Below are 14417 nucleotides of genomic sequence, written 5' to 3' on the forward strand. Positions count from 1 at the left end.
CTCCCCACAATCACAGAATTGAATTAATTACAGCCAGTATAATGGGGTGTTTATTTCCACAGTAAATACACAGCATGTTCTCTCTGCTAGTTTCAGTATCACTAACGGTTGAACACACCGCCCATTGTCACACAGTAGAATCCACCCGGGACTGGACACTCACCCAGCACTGGGGCACAAACAATGCAACATATAATAAAACATTGCTCTTACCGGCTTGACGTAGATGTAACATTTTCAGCCACACAATCACTGCCCATCGGTGGCGGAATGTCCGGGGTTGTGAACGTGTCACAGTGAACATGGTCATTGTTACCAGGAGTGGAAGGAACCGGTAAACCGGGATCAGTGCGGGTCTGAGAGCTGTACACTGTGGGACAGACAGATTATGGGTTAATGATGGCGGTAAAACCCGCATCAGTGTGGGTCACATATATCTGTCAATTTGGTGAAGGGGCTGGACTTTGCTGGTCTGTGAGTGGAAGAGAATTGTTTTCTACCCACACCCCCGTGCTGTGTTTTACCGCTGGGTGACAGCAGACGAGGTGCATCTAATATCCGAGAATCGGGCGGTTCAGTTTGAGCACTGGAATGATTCCTGGTGCGAGTATTAACAAGGAAGATAATCCACACTGAACAGCATCAGGATCTCTTTTCTAGAATATCTCTTTTCTAGAACACTTCATTTCCTGTAATCACAGCATGGACTTCAATCAACCATCGCTCCGTGTCACCGCCGATTGAAAGGGAATTTAAAACAGCGCCAGTCCATTCCTACACAGAGGGCTGGTGACTGCGGGAATGTCAGAGATGTAACTCACCGAGAGTGGAGAGATCACCGCCGGCACTTCTGAGTGTGAGGAGATCATCAGGAGCACCGTCCAGCAGAAAGTGACCGCCCTGAGTGTCAGTGACTCCAATCTTAACATCGTCATAATCGCCCGGAACCGGACCTGGGAGGAAACAGAGATTTCCACTGAAACCAAATGCCAGCACTGAGTACTCAGAATGATATTATTATAAATCAATCTACCCGGGCCTTGCAGGGCGGGAGAGTGGACCAATGTGGTCTTCGGGTGAAGTGGGGTTATCTGGGGGAATGATTGGACCGTGTCGTGTCGAGGTAGTTTAGTCTCCGTGTTAAAGTCACAAATATCGCATTGAATCACCCACCCAACCTGCACACACAATTCACATTTCACGGCCCATAGAGCCGTGTGAGGAAACACAATGAACTGAATGTTTCCTTCCATTATACCATTGGGGGAAATCGATATGATTTTGTTTCAAATCCAAAGTATTTCCACAACATTTTGTAACTAAAATCACTGTCCAGTACTACGGATCCTTGGCGCTGTCATTTTTCGGCGAGTAAGCTCTGATGTCTTTAGTTGTTGGTTTTAGGTAATAAACTGTGTGAAGTCCAACAAATGCTTGTAGTAATTGGGATTTTTACCCACCCTGAATAGTGGCGGTGTTCCCTTCAGGATTTTCTGATCCCGGATCAATTTCACCCAAAATGTCACTGGTGTAATATTCGATCTGATTGAGGGAGTCAAAGGAACCAGAAACTGTCAAACACAAAAAATGGAGATTGATAGCACATTGGAGCAGATAACATAATCCCTTCATCGACCCATTGACAAAATCCTGGAATTTGGTAACTGACACCATTGTGGGGGATCATTCACTACAAGGACTGTAGTGGTTCAGAGGAAGGCCCACCACTACCTTATCAGGGCAACTAGGGATGGAACATAAATGCCGGCCCTCCCAGCAGTCAGACACAATAATGTACAGTTCATTAGTACAGGTAATACCTCCGGTATCAGAGCAGAGAAAATAGTGTATAACACAGTCGGTTAGTACAGAGAGAGTGAGCGGGGTTTCCTGCTCATGATCCCCCTTGGACATGACAGCGGCACACCCAGCCCAGTCAACACTGCAAAGTCCTGCTCACGAACATCTGGGGACTTGTTCCAAAATTGTGCGAGCTGTCCACAGACTAGCAAGCAACAGCCTGACATATGATGCTCACAGAATCATACATTAAAGCCATTAGGTAACCTCTCCAACACCAACCCTTGGTATGTCTTGTCCCACCGGCAGGATAGACCCACCAGAGGTGGCGGTACAGTGCTATACATTCGGGAGGGAGTGGTAATGGGAGTGCTGAACATTGACTCCAGCACCATGAAGTCTTATGGCTTCAGGTCGAGCTGGGCAAGGAAACCAGCTGCTGATTACCACCTACCACCCTCCCTCAGCTGCTGAATCAGTACTCCTCCATGTTGGACACCACTTGGAAGAAGCACTGAGGGCAGCAAGATTACAGAATTTACAGAATCAATGGTTCAGATCAAAGCTCTGCAGTCCTGTCACATCCAGTAGTGAATGGTGGCGGATAATGAAATATCTAATGGGAGGAAGAGGCTTCATCAATATCCCCATCCCCAATGATGGTGGAGCTTAGCACGTGAGTGAAAAATACAAGGCTGCAATGTTTGCAACCATCTTCAGCCGGAAGTGCCGAGTGGATGATCCATATCGGCCTCCTCCTCAGGTCCCCAATATCACAGAAGCCAGTCTGCAGCCAACTCAATTCACTCCACGTGGTATCAAGAAATGGCTGAATGCACTGGATACAGCAAAGGCTATGGGCTCTAACAACATGCCGGCTGAAGACCTGTGCTCCAGAACCAGCGACGCCTCTAGCCAAGCTGTCCCAGTACAGCTACAGCACTGGCATGTACCCAACAATGTGGAAAACTGCCCAGGTATGACTTGTTCACAAAATGCAGGACAAATCCTATCCGGCCCATTATCGCTCCATCAGCAAAGAAATGGAAGGTGTCACCATTGACCAGACACATAAATACTATGACTACAAGAGCAGATCAGAGGCTGGGTATTCTACGGCGACTGTCTCATTTCCTGACTGCCCAAAGCCTTTCCAGCATCTACAAGGCACAAGTCAGGAGTGTGCTGGAATACTCTCCACTTGCCTGGATGAGTGCAGCTCCTGCAACACTCAAGAAGCTCAACACCATTGAGGACAATTCAGCCCGCTTGATTGGCACCCCATCCAGCACCTTATAGATTCACTCCCTCCACCACCAGTGCCCCGTGGCTCCAGTGTGTACCATCTACAAGATACACTGCAGCAACTCACCAAGGCGTCTTCAGCAGTACCTCCCAAACCCGCGACCTCTACCACCTAGAAGGACAAGGCCAGCAGGCACCTGGGACCACCATCTACTGCAAGTTCCCTCCAAGTTGCACACCATTCTGACATGGAAATATATCGACATTCCTTCATCGTCGTTGGGTCAAAATCCTGTAACTCCCTCTGTAACTGCACTGTGGGAATACCCTCACCACAGGGACTCAAGCGGTTCAAGAAGGCATCTCACCTCCACCTTCTCAAGGGCAATTAGGGATGGGCAATAAATGTTGGCCTTGCCAGCCAATCCAGGAACGGAAAAAAAATCCATTGTGGGAAATTAACATGACCTTGTTTCAAATCCAAATTATTTCTACAATATTTTTTAACCAAATCCACTGTCCGGTATTGTGGGTCCTTGTCAGTGTCATTAATCGGCAAGTAAGCTTTTTATCTTTAGTTGTTGGTTTTAGGTAGTAGAAAGCGTGAAGTGCAAAAAAGAGATTGTAGGAAGTAAAAATGTACCCACCCTGAATACTGGAGGACTTCCCTTCAGGATTTTCTGATCCCGGGTCAGTGTCACCCAAAACGTCACTGGTGTAATATTCAATCTGATTGAGGGAGTCAGTGGAACCATAAACTGTCAAACACAAATAATGGATGGTTATTGGAGAGGTTGTTCAGGATATCGGAGCAGAAAACATAAACCGGATTTTCCGGGGCCTATGATCGCATACACACAACGTACATGATCATAAGTGTCCCACAAGTTCCGTGTTTCCACATGTGATGCACTTGAACAAAAACGCAGAGCTTGCAATCTGTCAAGATTCTGTTTGACAGATGGTGCTCACCCGCAGGAAATGGACATTCGCAGGCGCAGGATTCAGCTCTTTGCCCAACTACCGCCCAGCGAATGAACACAACACTTACACCTGGTAAAAGCAAGAGTAAGGCCTTCTTGTACGATAGCAAAATACTGCAGATGTTGGAAATCCGAAATAACAACAGAAAATGCTGGAAAAACTCAGCAAGTCAGGCAACATCCGTGGAGAGAAATTTGAGTTGACGTTTCGGGTTTGACCCTTCTTCAAAACTGGAGAGAAAAGGAACTAGATCGAAGGCAGGGCTGCGATCGGACAAAAGAATAAAAGAACCAAAAGAAGTAAAAGAGAAGTAAAAGGCCTTCTTGTACCAGTGTAAGCATTTAAATACACAGTAAAATACATTTATTTAAATGATTTAAACATACATAAACGTTTAAAATTAGTTTCCGATATTTTATGCCCCTTGAAAAAAGTTTAAATTTATTTTTCAAAATATTTAATTTTCTTTTAAATGTTTAATTACATTTTATTTTAATTAATTTTGACCATGTGATGATTTACTTTTATTTCAGTTTTGTTAAAATGTATTTTTTAGGGGATTCCTATTATGCTTACGTGGATTCCGTATGTAAATATTTGTCCTTCAATCAACATAACAAGAACAGATTATCCGGTCATTATCACATTGCTGTTTGTGGGAGCTTGCTGTGCGTAACTTGCCTGCCGCATTTTCCACATTGCAACAGTGACTGCACTCTAAAAGTACTTCATTAATTGTAAAGCGCTTTGAGGCGTCCAGTTGTCATAAAAGGCGCTATATAAATGCAAGTCTTTCTTTAAATTGAATCCCCATAAGAATAATGAGAACCCCCTTTGTGATTTATTGGGCTGGCCCACCTGATCCCAGGGGCGCTTGCAAGTGCTCCTGGGATACGTGGGCCTTTACACAGGCATATGCCTGGAGGCCCAGGAGCGCAAATGTCCGAAGGTCCAGGGGCAGCAGGTAGGTGCTGAGTTTACTTGTGGTTCAGAGGCATTCACCCGCGGGAAGCCTCCAACTGCAATTTCCAGCCCTATCCCGGATTTTCCGTGGCCTAAGACGGCGTACACACACCATCGTAAGTTTCCCGCAAGTTCCGGGGTTCCGCGCGTGATGCCCGACAATCCAGAACTTGCAATCTGTCCAGATTCTGTTTTACACATCGTTGGAATCCGCAGGATATTGACATTCACTGGTGCAGAGTTGGACTATTTGCCCAACTGCTGCCCAGCGAATGCCCACGAAACCCTTATGCCTGCTAAAAACAGTGGTATGGCATTTTTTTTACCAGCGTAAGGGTTTAAATAATTCTTGAAATAAATTTTTTAAAGTGATGTAAATATTTAAAATTAGTTTAGTTTATTTTTGCCCCTTTAAAAATGTTTATATTTAGTCTACAAGAAAAATGGTTTTAAATTGTATTTTAACTGATTTGGAACCTCTGATTATTTATTTTGATTTAAGTGGTGTGAAACTGCGCTTTCAATTTGCGGTCGCAGGCTTCCCGCGGGCGGTTGCCTCCGAGCCGCAAGAATAGTGCGAACCGACCTGATGGTCACGGATATTCGGACACTTGCGCTCCTGGGCCTCTCCGCGCACACCTGTGTAAAGGCCCACGTATCCCGGGGCGCACGCACTTCGCAAATACCTTGGGATCACGTGGGCCGGCCCAACCAATCATAAAGGGGAATCCCCATAATCATGATAGGAATCCCCTAAAAAAGACAATTACACACCAGTTAAATAAAAACAAATCATTACACATTCAAAATGAATTAAAATACAATTTAATGAAACTTATAAAGCTAAAGTTTAATTTTGCGAAATATAAATTTAAATGTTTTACAGGGGCTTAAAAGAACCTAAACTAATTTTAAAGGTTTGTTATTTTTATCTAATTTTAAAAGTATTTTAATAGTTACTTAAAGTCTTACGCTGTTAAAAAAAAGTCCTTATCGCTGCTTTTACCAGGTGTAAATTTCACGGGCATTCGCTGGGCAGTAGTTGGGTAAATAGCCCAGCTCTCCCCAGCGAATGTTCATTTCCGGGGATGCGGTGGATCTGTCGAGCTGAAACTTGACAAATCGTATGTTCTGAGTTTTCGCGCATGTTCATCGTGGAAACCCAGTGGTTGCGGGGCACTAGCGGCTGCGTACACACCGCGTACTCGGTCATCGGCCCAAGAAAATCTGGACCATTCTGGTTACCGAGACTCCATACTAAAATGGAATCCCCATACGCAAAATAGGAATTCCCCATTGAGATTGATTGGACTGGCACACTGCTTGCGAACCGCTTGCGCCCCTGGGATATGGGGCATTTACGCATGTGGATGCCTGCAGGCCCAGGAGCGGAACAGAGCAAAGGTCTGGAGGCAGCAGGTAGCTGCATACTTTTCTTGTAGGAAGTCACACAACACCAGGTTATAGTCCAACAGCTTTATTTGAAATCACAAGCTTCCGGAGCGCTGCTCCTTCATCCACCTGACGAAGGAGCAGCGCTCCGAAAGTTTGTGATTTCAAATAAAGCTGTTGGACTATAACCTGGTGTTGTGTGACTTCCTACATTTGTCCACCCCAGTCCAACACCGGCATCTCCACATCATGGCTACTTTTCTTGTAGTTCAGAGTCGTTCGCCCGTGGCAGGACTCCAACTGCAATTTCGAGGCCAATTTTGGGCCATATTTTCTGATCAGAGACTTCCCGCGTGCGGAGGCCGCCGATCTGGAAAATATCCACGGGCTAACCGAGGGCTCCCGAGGTGAATATAGTTCTGCTCCTGGGCCTCTCCAAGTCTAAAGGCGCCGGGCCCACGTATCCCAGAGGCACATGCGGTTCGCAAGCGTCCCTGGGACCATGTGGGCACCGGGGAGCCAATCAAAGAAGGAAATCTCCCTTCATACACTTGACACACAGTCCGGAAACAGTAAAACTTTAAATACATTTTAAAATAAGCCATCACCTTTTGAAAATTAGTTGAAATTACAAAAAGTTAAATATTTTTTAAAAAATGAAATTTTTTGAACAAAATAATTAAAGTTTTTTACGGGGCTAGAAATAAACTGACCTTTTTTGAAAGTATTTTTACATGATAACTGAGTGAAAACATTGTTTTGTTTTACTTTTTAATACTCTTATCCTGGTTAAAGCAGGCCTGCTTTTACCTGGTGTAAGAATTGTTTGGGTTTACTGCGGGCGGAGGGTCTCCAGAAAGCGGAACTCTCTGCCCGCGGAGGCCCTTCTCCAGGGCAGGCGGAGGATCTGTCTAGGCCATTCTTGACTGATCGGAAAAGCTGGTTTTCAGCACATCCGCTGTGCATGCGTGAAACCGGCATTTCCGATGTCCCTGCGGGTGCGTACACAGCGCGTAAACACCCGTAAGGATCAGAATATCTGGCCAAAGGAAAGGCGATAAGTGAAGGAATGAAGATGGGCAGCACGGTGGCATAGTGGTTAGCACTGTTGCCTCACAGCGCCAGGGACCCGGGTTCGAATCCGGCCTCGGGTGACTGTCTGTGTGGAGTTTGCACATTCACCCCGTGTTTGCGTGGGTTTCCTCCGGGTGCTCCGGTTTCCTCCCACAGTCCAAAGATGTGCGGGGTTAGGTTGATTGGCTATGATAAAAATTGACCCTTAGTGTTAGGGGGATTAAATACGTGGGGTTATGGGGATAGGGTGGGATATGTGTAGGGGTTACGGGGATCGGGTGGGATATGTGTCGGTGCAGGCTTGATGGGCCGAAATGGCCTCTATCTGTACTGTGAGGTTTCTGTGATTTCTGTGATTTCTGTGAATCGATCTGTGACTTCATGTCATGTTTGAGTGAATATAAAGTAAAAGAATACAATCAGCCGCTGGGTTTATTATTCCTGGGCACAGATATCTGAGGGAGTCCGTGTGGAGCCGGGTGGGAAATAGAAACAGCGTCTCTGCTCGCTATTTACAACCAAACCATAAACCCGCTCTTTGAGCAATACCGACCAGTGGAAATCTTCCCAAACCATTGCTGTTCTCACTATACACATGGACACAGAGACACTCTCACTGTCATAGGACTCCTTCACATGGGGACAGTGAGCGGACTGCTGATCGTGTCCAGTCAGTACATTCACCACTAAAAGGGGTATTTAAGGGGAGGCAACATTTGTCCAGTGAAGATTCGATATCAACGGAAAATACAGACCTGAACCCTGGGTCTGAGCGGAATCCTCGCTAGGGGGAATATTCTCAATCTCTTCATAAATTGCTTGGTACAAACCAGCAGGTGACTCCCTACCGCGAGTGACAGCACCTGTTGGAGGGAGGGCGGGGAGATTAACATGTTGATTCACTTCACGCGCGTTTCACAGGAATTCATCAGCGAATAAATCCAAATAACAGATATAGTGATATTCAAGGGACAGAATCAGTTAGCGTGAAAGTGGAGGAGTTTAGTTGTGTTTGTGATTCCGTGTGTGTGTCTGTGTCTCTGTACAGACACATGTTCACCTCCAGCAGACTGCGGCCAGTTGTATTGACCTGGGGAAGAGGGAATGAGGGGGTATCAGGAGAAATGAGCTCCAGTTGATCGGTCGGTTACGGGGCCACACGGGGAGTTCAGCTGAAGAGAAGCTGGGTGAAGTTGACTGATCTCTGCGGACAGCATCAGTTTGGAAGCGCGAGTGACGAGCTGATGGTTCTCTGGCATGTCCCGTCATTGTGAGAGGAGCCTTGCTGTGTACACAGAGCAGGAGTGTGTTGGGTGGGTGAGATAGGAGTGGAATAGTTGTGTTGGGATGTAGAGTAATCACCAGAGAATGCAGAAAGTCCTATAAAACTGTCACCTCTCAACATGGTGGGCAGAACCCGGTCAGAGAGTTCGAGATTGGGCATCCGGACCCAGAAACTAAAGGGGTGGAACGGATACCCAATGGAATAAATGAAGAACAACAGACCAATAAATAACTGAGCGCACAGCCTAAACAGTTCAATAAACTTTCTGTCCCATTGTTGCAGCAAGTAAATTCTTCAGGAATCTCATGTACCGGCTGATGAACTGGGACAGTGAATGTGAACACTTTAAATAACTCTCCATTTTAAATGTCCTATTTTACTAAATCGGGCAGCACATTGAATGGAACATTTCGCCAAAAGCTAATTCAGATTTATTGCTAACAAGACAACATGACACTCTATGGAAAATGTAGTGAACTGGAGACTCGCCCGGATATGAAGCGATCTGAGATCAAGTGTTAATTCAGCGGCAAGATATGAGCCTCACCTCTTCTTGTTGCCTTTCTCTGTATTACCGCCATCAGTGCGATCAGCTCACAGATTAGAAGGACTCCGAGCGTTATGCAGATGGCAACAAGGAAGGAGGTGGTTTTTCCTCCCTTTCCTTAATCACAAGATTACAGAAAGATTAAAACACAGACACAGTCCGCCTTGTATTTTAAAAATGTTCCAGTCAATTTGGAACCGATCACGTGATCTTCAGAAATTAACAAAATCAAGAAAATCTCAATAACACCAATACCACTAATACGATCGCTAACATCAATACTAATAATAGTACTAATAATGATAAGTAGCTGCAGGTGTGGAAGGAGAAGCAGCAGGAGGCAAATCGAGTTCTGTGGAATATATTGTACAAACATTTCATGAACTTCAAACATTAGGTTTTATATTAAAAATATAAACGTTGTTATTAATTTGCGAAATCCATGAGTAATGATCACAGAACGAGGAAACCCCTGCGACCCTTACCGGAACAAATCACACTGGCATGTTCCTTGGGATCACAGTCATGCTGACCTGGCGGTGAGGAACGACAGTCGGACAGAAAGGATTCACTTCCGGTGCACTTCACCTCATCCAGCCAGATAAGACCAGCACCCTGGGCCATGGCGGCCCCTCCTGCGGCCAATAGAGCGGAGCCGCAACCCAGCTGTCTGCAGACAACATTGGCATCGGCCATATCCCAGGAGTCATCACACACCGTGCCCCAGCTGTTATTGGACAATATCTCCACTCTGCCGGAGCAATTGGTGTTGCCTCCAACCAGGCGCAACGGTTGTCCCGAGTCTATCAAAGAGAATCATTGATTGTTATTTATTTAGTACAAGCCTGGAATACAAGTCAGATAGTTGGTATAATGAAGGGGAGGAAGCACCTGATGAATGTTTATGTTTAGAACCAGATTCTCGAATGCAGACCCTTGAACTGTGGGATCTCTTCGGCAGTTTGACTTCTGTTGAGAAGAGAAATATGCTGACTGTATTGGACAGCAATGTTTGAAATGACACCCGCACATTGAGAGGTTCCTTGTGTTACCTGAACAAGCAACACCTGCATCCTCCCTGTGATCACAGTTGTGTTCCCCCCACGGGTCTGTCTGACACTGCCAAAGGAAGGATTCGTCCGAATCACACTCCATCGCATCGAGCCAAATGGGTCCAGATCCCGCTCCGAATATCCGAGTATCATAATCAATAGATGTGAGGGGGCCGCACTGTAACTGTTTACAGATCACTTCTGCATCATGCCGATCCAGTTTATCTGAGCACACTGTTCCCCAGGTCCCATTGTAGAACACTTCCACTCTTCCCTCACAGCGATGCTTTCCATTCACCAGTCGTATCTCTTTGTGCTCTGTCAATGAAACAAGAAATATCCAGGTGTTTCGATTGATCACTCTCTGTGTTCATACTGCACAACACATGTTGTACCGGCTGTGGTCACTGGTGTCGATAATTATTTCAGAAATTTAATAGAAATACAGCTAGAAATCGAAAATAAAACAAACAATAAAAACAGAGCATTCTGGAAATACTCAGCAGGTCAGGCAGCATCTGCGGAGAGAGAAACCGAATTCGATTTCCAGGACGATGACCATTCGTCAGAACTTGAATAAAGTTAGAGATGTAACAGGTTTTAAGCAAGTACAGGAGCGGGAAATTGGGGAGGGGAGGAAGGAACAAAAGGGAAAGTCAGTGATAGGGTGGAAGGCAGGAGAGATTGAGAGACAAAAGGGATGATGGTGCGAGGCAAAAGGAGATGATAATGGGACAAGGACAGAAACAAAATACAAACGCAAAACACTGTGGATGCTGAAAATCTGAAATAAAAACAAAAAGTGCTGGAAATACTCAGCAGGTCAGGCAGCATCTGTGGAGAGAGAAACAGAGTTAATGTTTCAGGACGATGACCCTTTCGTCAGATCTGGAAAATGCTGGAGTTGGAACAGGTTTTTAAGCAAGTACAGGAGCGGGAAATTGGGGAGGAGAGAAAGAACAAAAGGGAAGGTCTGTGATAGAGTGGAAGGCAGGAGAGTTTGAGAGCCAAAAGGGATGATGGTGCAAGGCAAAAGGAGATGGTAATGGGGCAAAAGAAACAAAAGATGTGTCCAGAGGAGGTATTAATAGGAATAACAGAATCATCAGCAATCGCTACTGCACGAAAACATTTGGGCAGAGGTTATGATCTGATATTGCTGAACTTAATGTTGAGTCCTGAACTCTGTAAATTTCCTTACCGAAAGATGAAGTGCTTCTTCTTCGAGTTTACATTGAGCTTCATGGACTGGTGTAGGAGTTTGAAGACAGCGAGGTCAGAGTGGGAGGGGGGCAAAGAATAAAAATGACAGGTCACTGGAAGCTTGGTGTCAGCTTGCAGACTGAATGGAGGTGTTCCACAAAGCGAACACCAATCTGCGTTTGGCCTCCCCAATGTAGAGGGGACCGCATCGTGAGCAGCGAATGCTCAATACTAAATTTAAAGAAGTACAAGTAAATCGCTGTTCCACCTGGAAGGAGTGTTTGGAGCCCTGGATGGTGGGAAGGGAAGTGGTAAAATGGCAGCTATTGATTCTCCTGCGCTTGCATGGGAAGGTGCTGTGGGAAGGCGATGGGGTGTTGGGGGTGATTGAGGAGTGGACCAGGGTGTCGCAGACGCAACGGTCCATTCAGAATGCTGAAAGGGGAGGGGACATGTGTTTGGTGGTGGGAACATGCTGGAAGTGGCAGAAATGTTGGAGGTTGATCTGTTGAATGCGAAGGCTGGTGGGGTCGAAGGTAAAGACAAGGGGAACCATATCGTGGTTCTGCGAGGGAGGAATGGGGTGAGAGCAGAGGTACGGGCAATGGAAAGGACAGTTCGAGTGCCCTTTCAACCATGGTGGAGGGGACTCCTCGGTTGAGGAAAAAGGAAGACATATCGGAAACACTAGGATGGAAGGTGGCATCATCAGAACAGATGCGATGGAGATGGAGAAACTGGGAGAATGGAATAGAATCCTTCCAGGAAGCAGCCTGGGAGGAAATGTAGTTAAGTTAGCTGTGGGAGTCAGTAGGCTTATAGCAGATATTGGTTGTTAGCCTATCCCCAGAAATGGAGAGAGAGATGTCGAGGAAGGGAAGAGTCTCAGATTGACCATGTGAAGGCCAGGTAGCGCTGGAAATTGCTCACAAAGTTGATGACATTTGCCAGTTCGGCACAAAAGGAGGAAATGGCATCGATACAGTCATCAACGTTCCAGAATCAGATGTGAGGGATGGGGCCTGAGTAAGAATGGAACAAAGAATGTTCCACATATCCCACGAAAAGACAAGCACAGCTAGGATACATACGGCTTCCCATAGCAAAGCCATTTATTTGGAAGAAGTGAGTGGAGTCAAATGAGACGTTGTTCAATGTGAGAACATTTTCAGCCAGGCAGGGGAGAATGGTGGTGGATGGTGACTGGTTGACCCACCATTCAATGAAGAAGCTGAGAATATTCAGGCTGTCCTGGTGGGGGATGGATGTGTAGAGTCCATGGCGAAAAGCAGATCGGTAGTGCCAGGAAACTGGAAGCTGTTCAAGTAGTGGAAGGTGTCAGAAGATTCATGGATGCAGGTGTGAAGAGGCTGGATAAGTTGAGAAAAAAAGTCGAGATAGGAAGGAATCATTTCCATGGGGCGAGAACAGGCTGAAACATTGGGTCTACCAGGGCAGTCCTGTTTGTAGATCTTGGGGTGGAGGTAGAATCGGGCTGTGTGGGGTTGGGGGTCTATGAAGTTGGAGGCCATTGAGGGAAGATGCGGTCGGCGACCGTCTTTCAAACAATGGCTTGATGTTCGGTGGTGGGGTCTTGGTCCACGGGGAGGTACGAGGTGGCTTCAGAGACTGGGCGTTCAGACTCTACAAGTTAGAGGTCGGTTCGCCAATCAACAGCAGCGCCACCCTTGCCAGCTGGTTTAATGACAATATTAGGATTAGATACAAGAGAATGGATCGCTGCAATGTCAGAGGGAGGTAGATTAGAGTGAGTGAGTGGAGCAGAGAAACTGAGACAGCCGATGTCACGTTGGCAGTTCCCAATGAAAGGAACTAGAGACGGTAGGAGGCCAGAGCAACGGGTATAGGGGGAACGAGAATTCTGAAGATGGTAGGAAGCATCCACTGTGCGGGGGCAGATTCTGGCCAGATAAGTGGGCACGGAGGTGATGGTGATGGAAGATTAGTGCAGCATTGTGCCGATCTCGAAATTCACTGAGTTAGGGGCATATGGGATGCTGATCATATGGGGTCAGACCGGATAGTGAAAACACAGCAAGGGCTGAAATTGAAAGTTCGATGTCAGCTCAAGGAACAGCTCCTCATCAATTGATTAGACACATTACAGCCTTCCAGATTCAAAATTGAGTTAAACAATTTCAGAACATAACTTTGCTGTAATTTTTTCAGATGGCAGCCATTGATGATGATTCTGCGGTTCCCATTTACACCTCCACTAGACCCAACTTTAGTTTCTTTACTTGTCCCATTACCATCTGCTTTTGCTTGGCACCATCACCAGTTTTGTCATTTATTCTCCCCTGACTTTGCGTATGTTCTTTGCTCCACTCCCAGCTTTCCCACTACTGTACTTGCTTAAAAACCTGTTACATATTTTTCCAGTTCTGATGAAAAACCATCGATCTCAAACGTTAACTCTGTCAGTGTCACCAAAGATGCTGCCTGACCTGCATAATATTTCCAGCATTTTCTGTTTTTATTTCAGATATCCAGCAACTACAGTGTTTTGCTTTTATATGTAATAAAGAATAACCAACATGGATTTCAAAGAGAAAGTCATGCTTTACCAACGTTATTGAATTAATGAAGAAGTTACAGAAAATATAGACAAGGGTAATGTGGTGGGTGCAATATACGTGGATTTGAAAAAGGTCTTCGATACGTTAGCGCGTCATAGAAACAGGACTGAGGTCAGGCGATGTGGAGTCAGAGGACAAGTAGCAGAATAGATAGCTACCTGGCTACAAAACAGAAAACAGATAGTTGGGGTTAAAGGTATTTATCAGACTGGTGGAAGCTCAGAACTGGTGTTCCCCAAGGATCGGTGCAGGGACTGCTGCTGTTCATCATT

At 45.9% G+C, this 14417-nt stretch overlaps 1 protein-coding gene across 1 annotated transcript in view; it reads right to left on the bottom strand.

Annotated features, from left to right (window-relative positions):
* Nucleotides 1-209: 209 nt before the first annotated feature.
* The window catches only part of LOC147098125 (scavenger receptor cysteine-rich domain-containing protein DMBT1-like), a 43345-nt gene continuing 29137 nt past the window's right edge, over nucleotides 210-14417 (bottom strand). The window contains exons 8-16 of the mRNA XM_085971334.1: nucleotides 10343-10660; nucleotides 10182-10259; nucleotides 9776-10093; nucleotides 9603-9642; nucleotides 9291-9409; nucleotides 8214-8321; nucleotides 3693-3803; nucleotides 822-953; nucleotides 210-370 (exon numbers count right to left, since the gene is read on the bottom strand). Coding sequence (XP_085827460.1) covers nucleotides 210-370; nucleotides 822-953; nucleotides 3693-3803; nucleotides 8214-8321; nucleotides 9291-9409; nucleotides 9603-9642; nucleotides 9776-10093; nucleotides 10182-10259; nucleotides 10343-10660 — 1385 coding nt within the window. The remainder of the gene's footprint in view (nucleotides 371-821; nucleotides 954-3692; nucleotides 3804-8213; nucleotides 8322-9290; nucleotides 9410-9602; nucleotides 9643-9775; nucleotides 10094-10181; nucleotides 10260-10342; nucleotides 10661-14417) is intronic.

This window comes from Somniosus microcephalus, chromosome 30 (genome assembly GCF_052327205.1).
Source record: "Somniosus microcephalus isolate GS21.2 chromosome 30, FLI_Smic_1.0, whole genome shotgun sequence".
In the NCBI taxonomy this organism is placed as follows: Eukaryota; Metazoa; Chordata; class Chondrichthyes; order Squaliformes; family Somniosidae; genus Somniosus; species Somniosus microcephalus.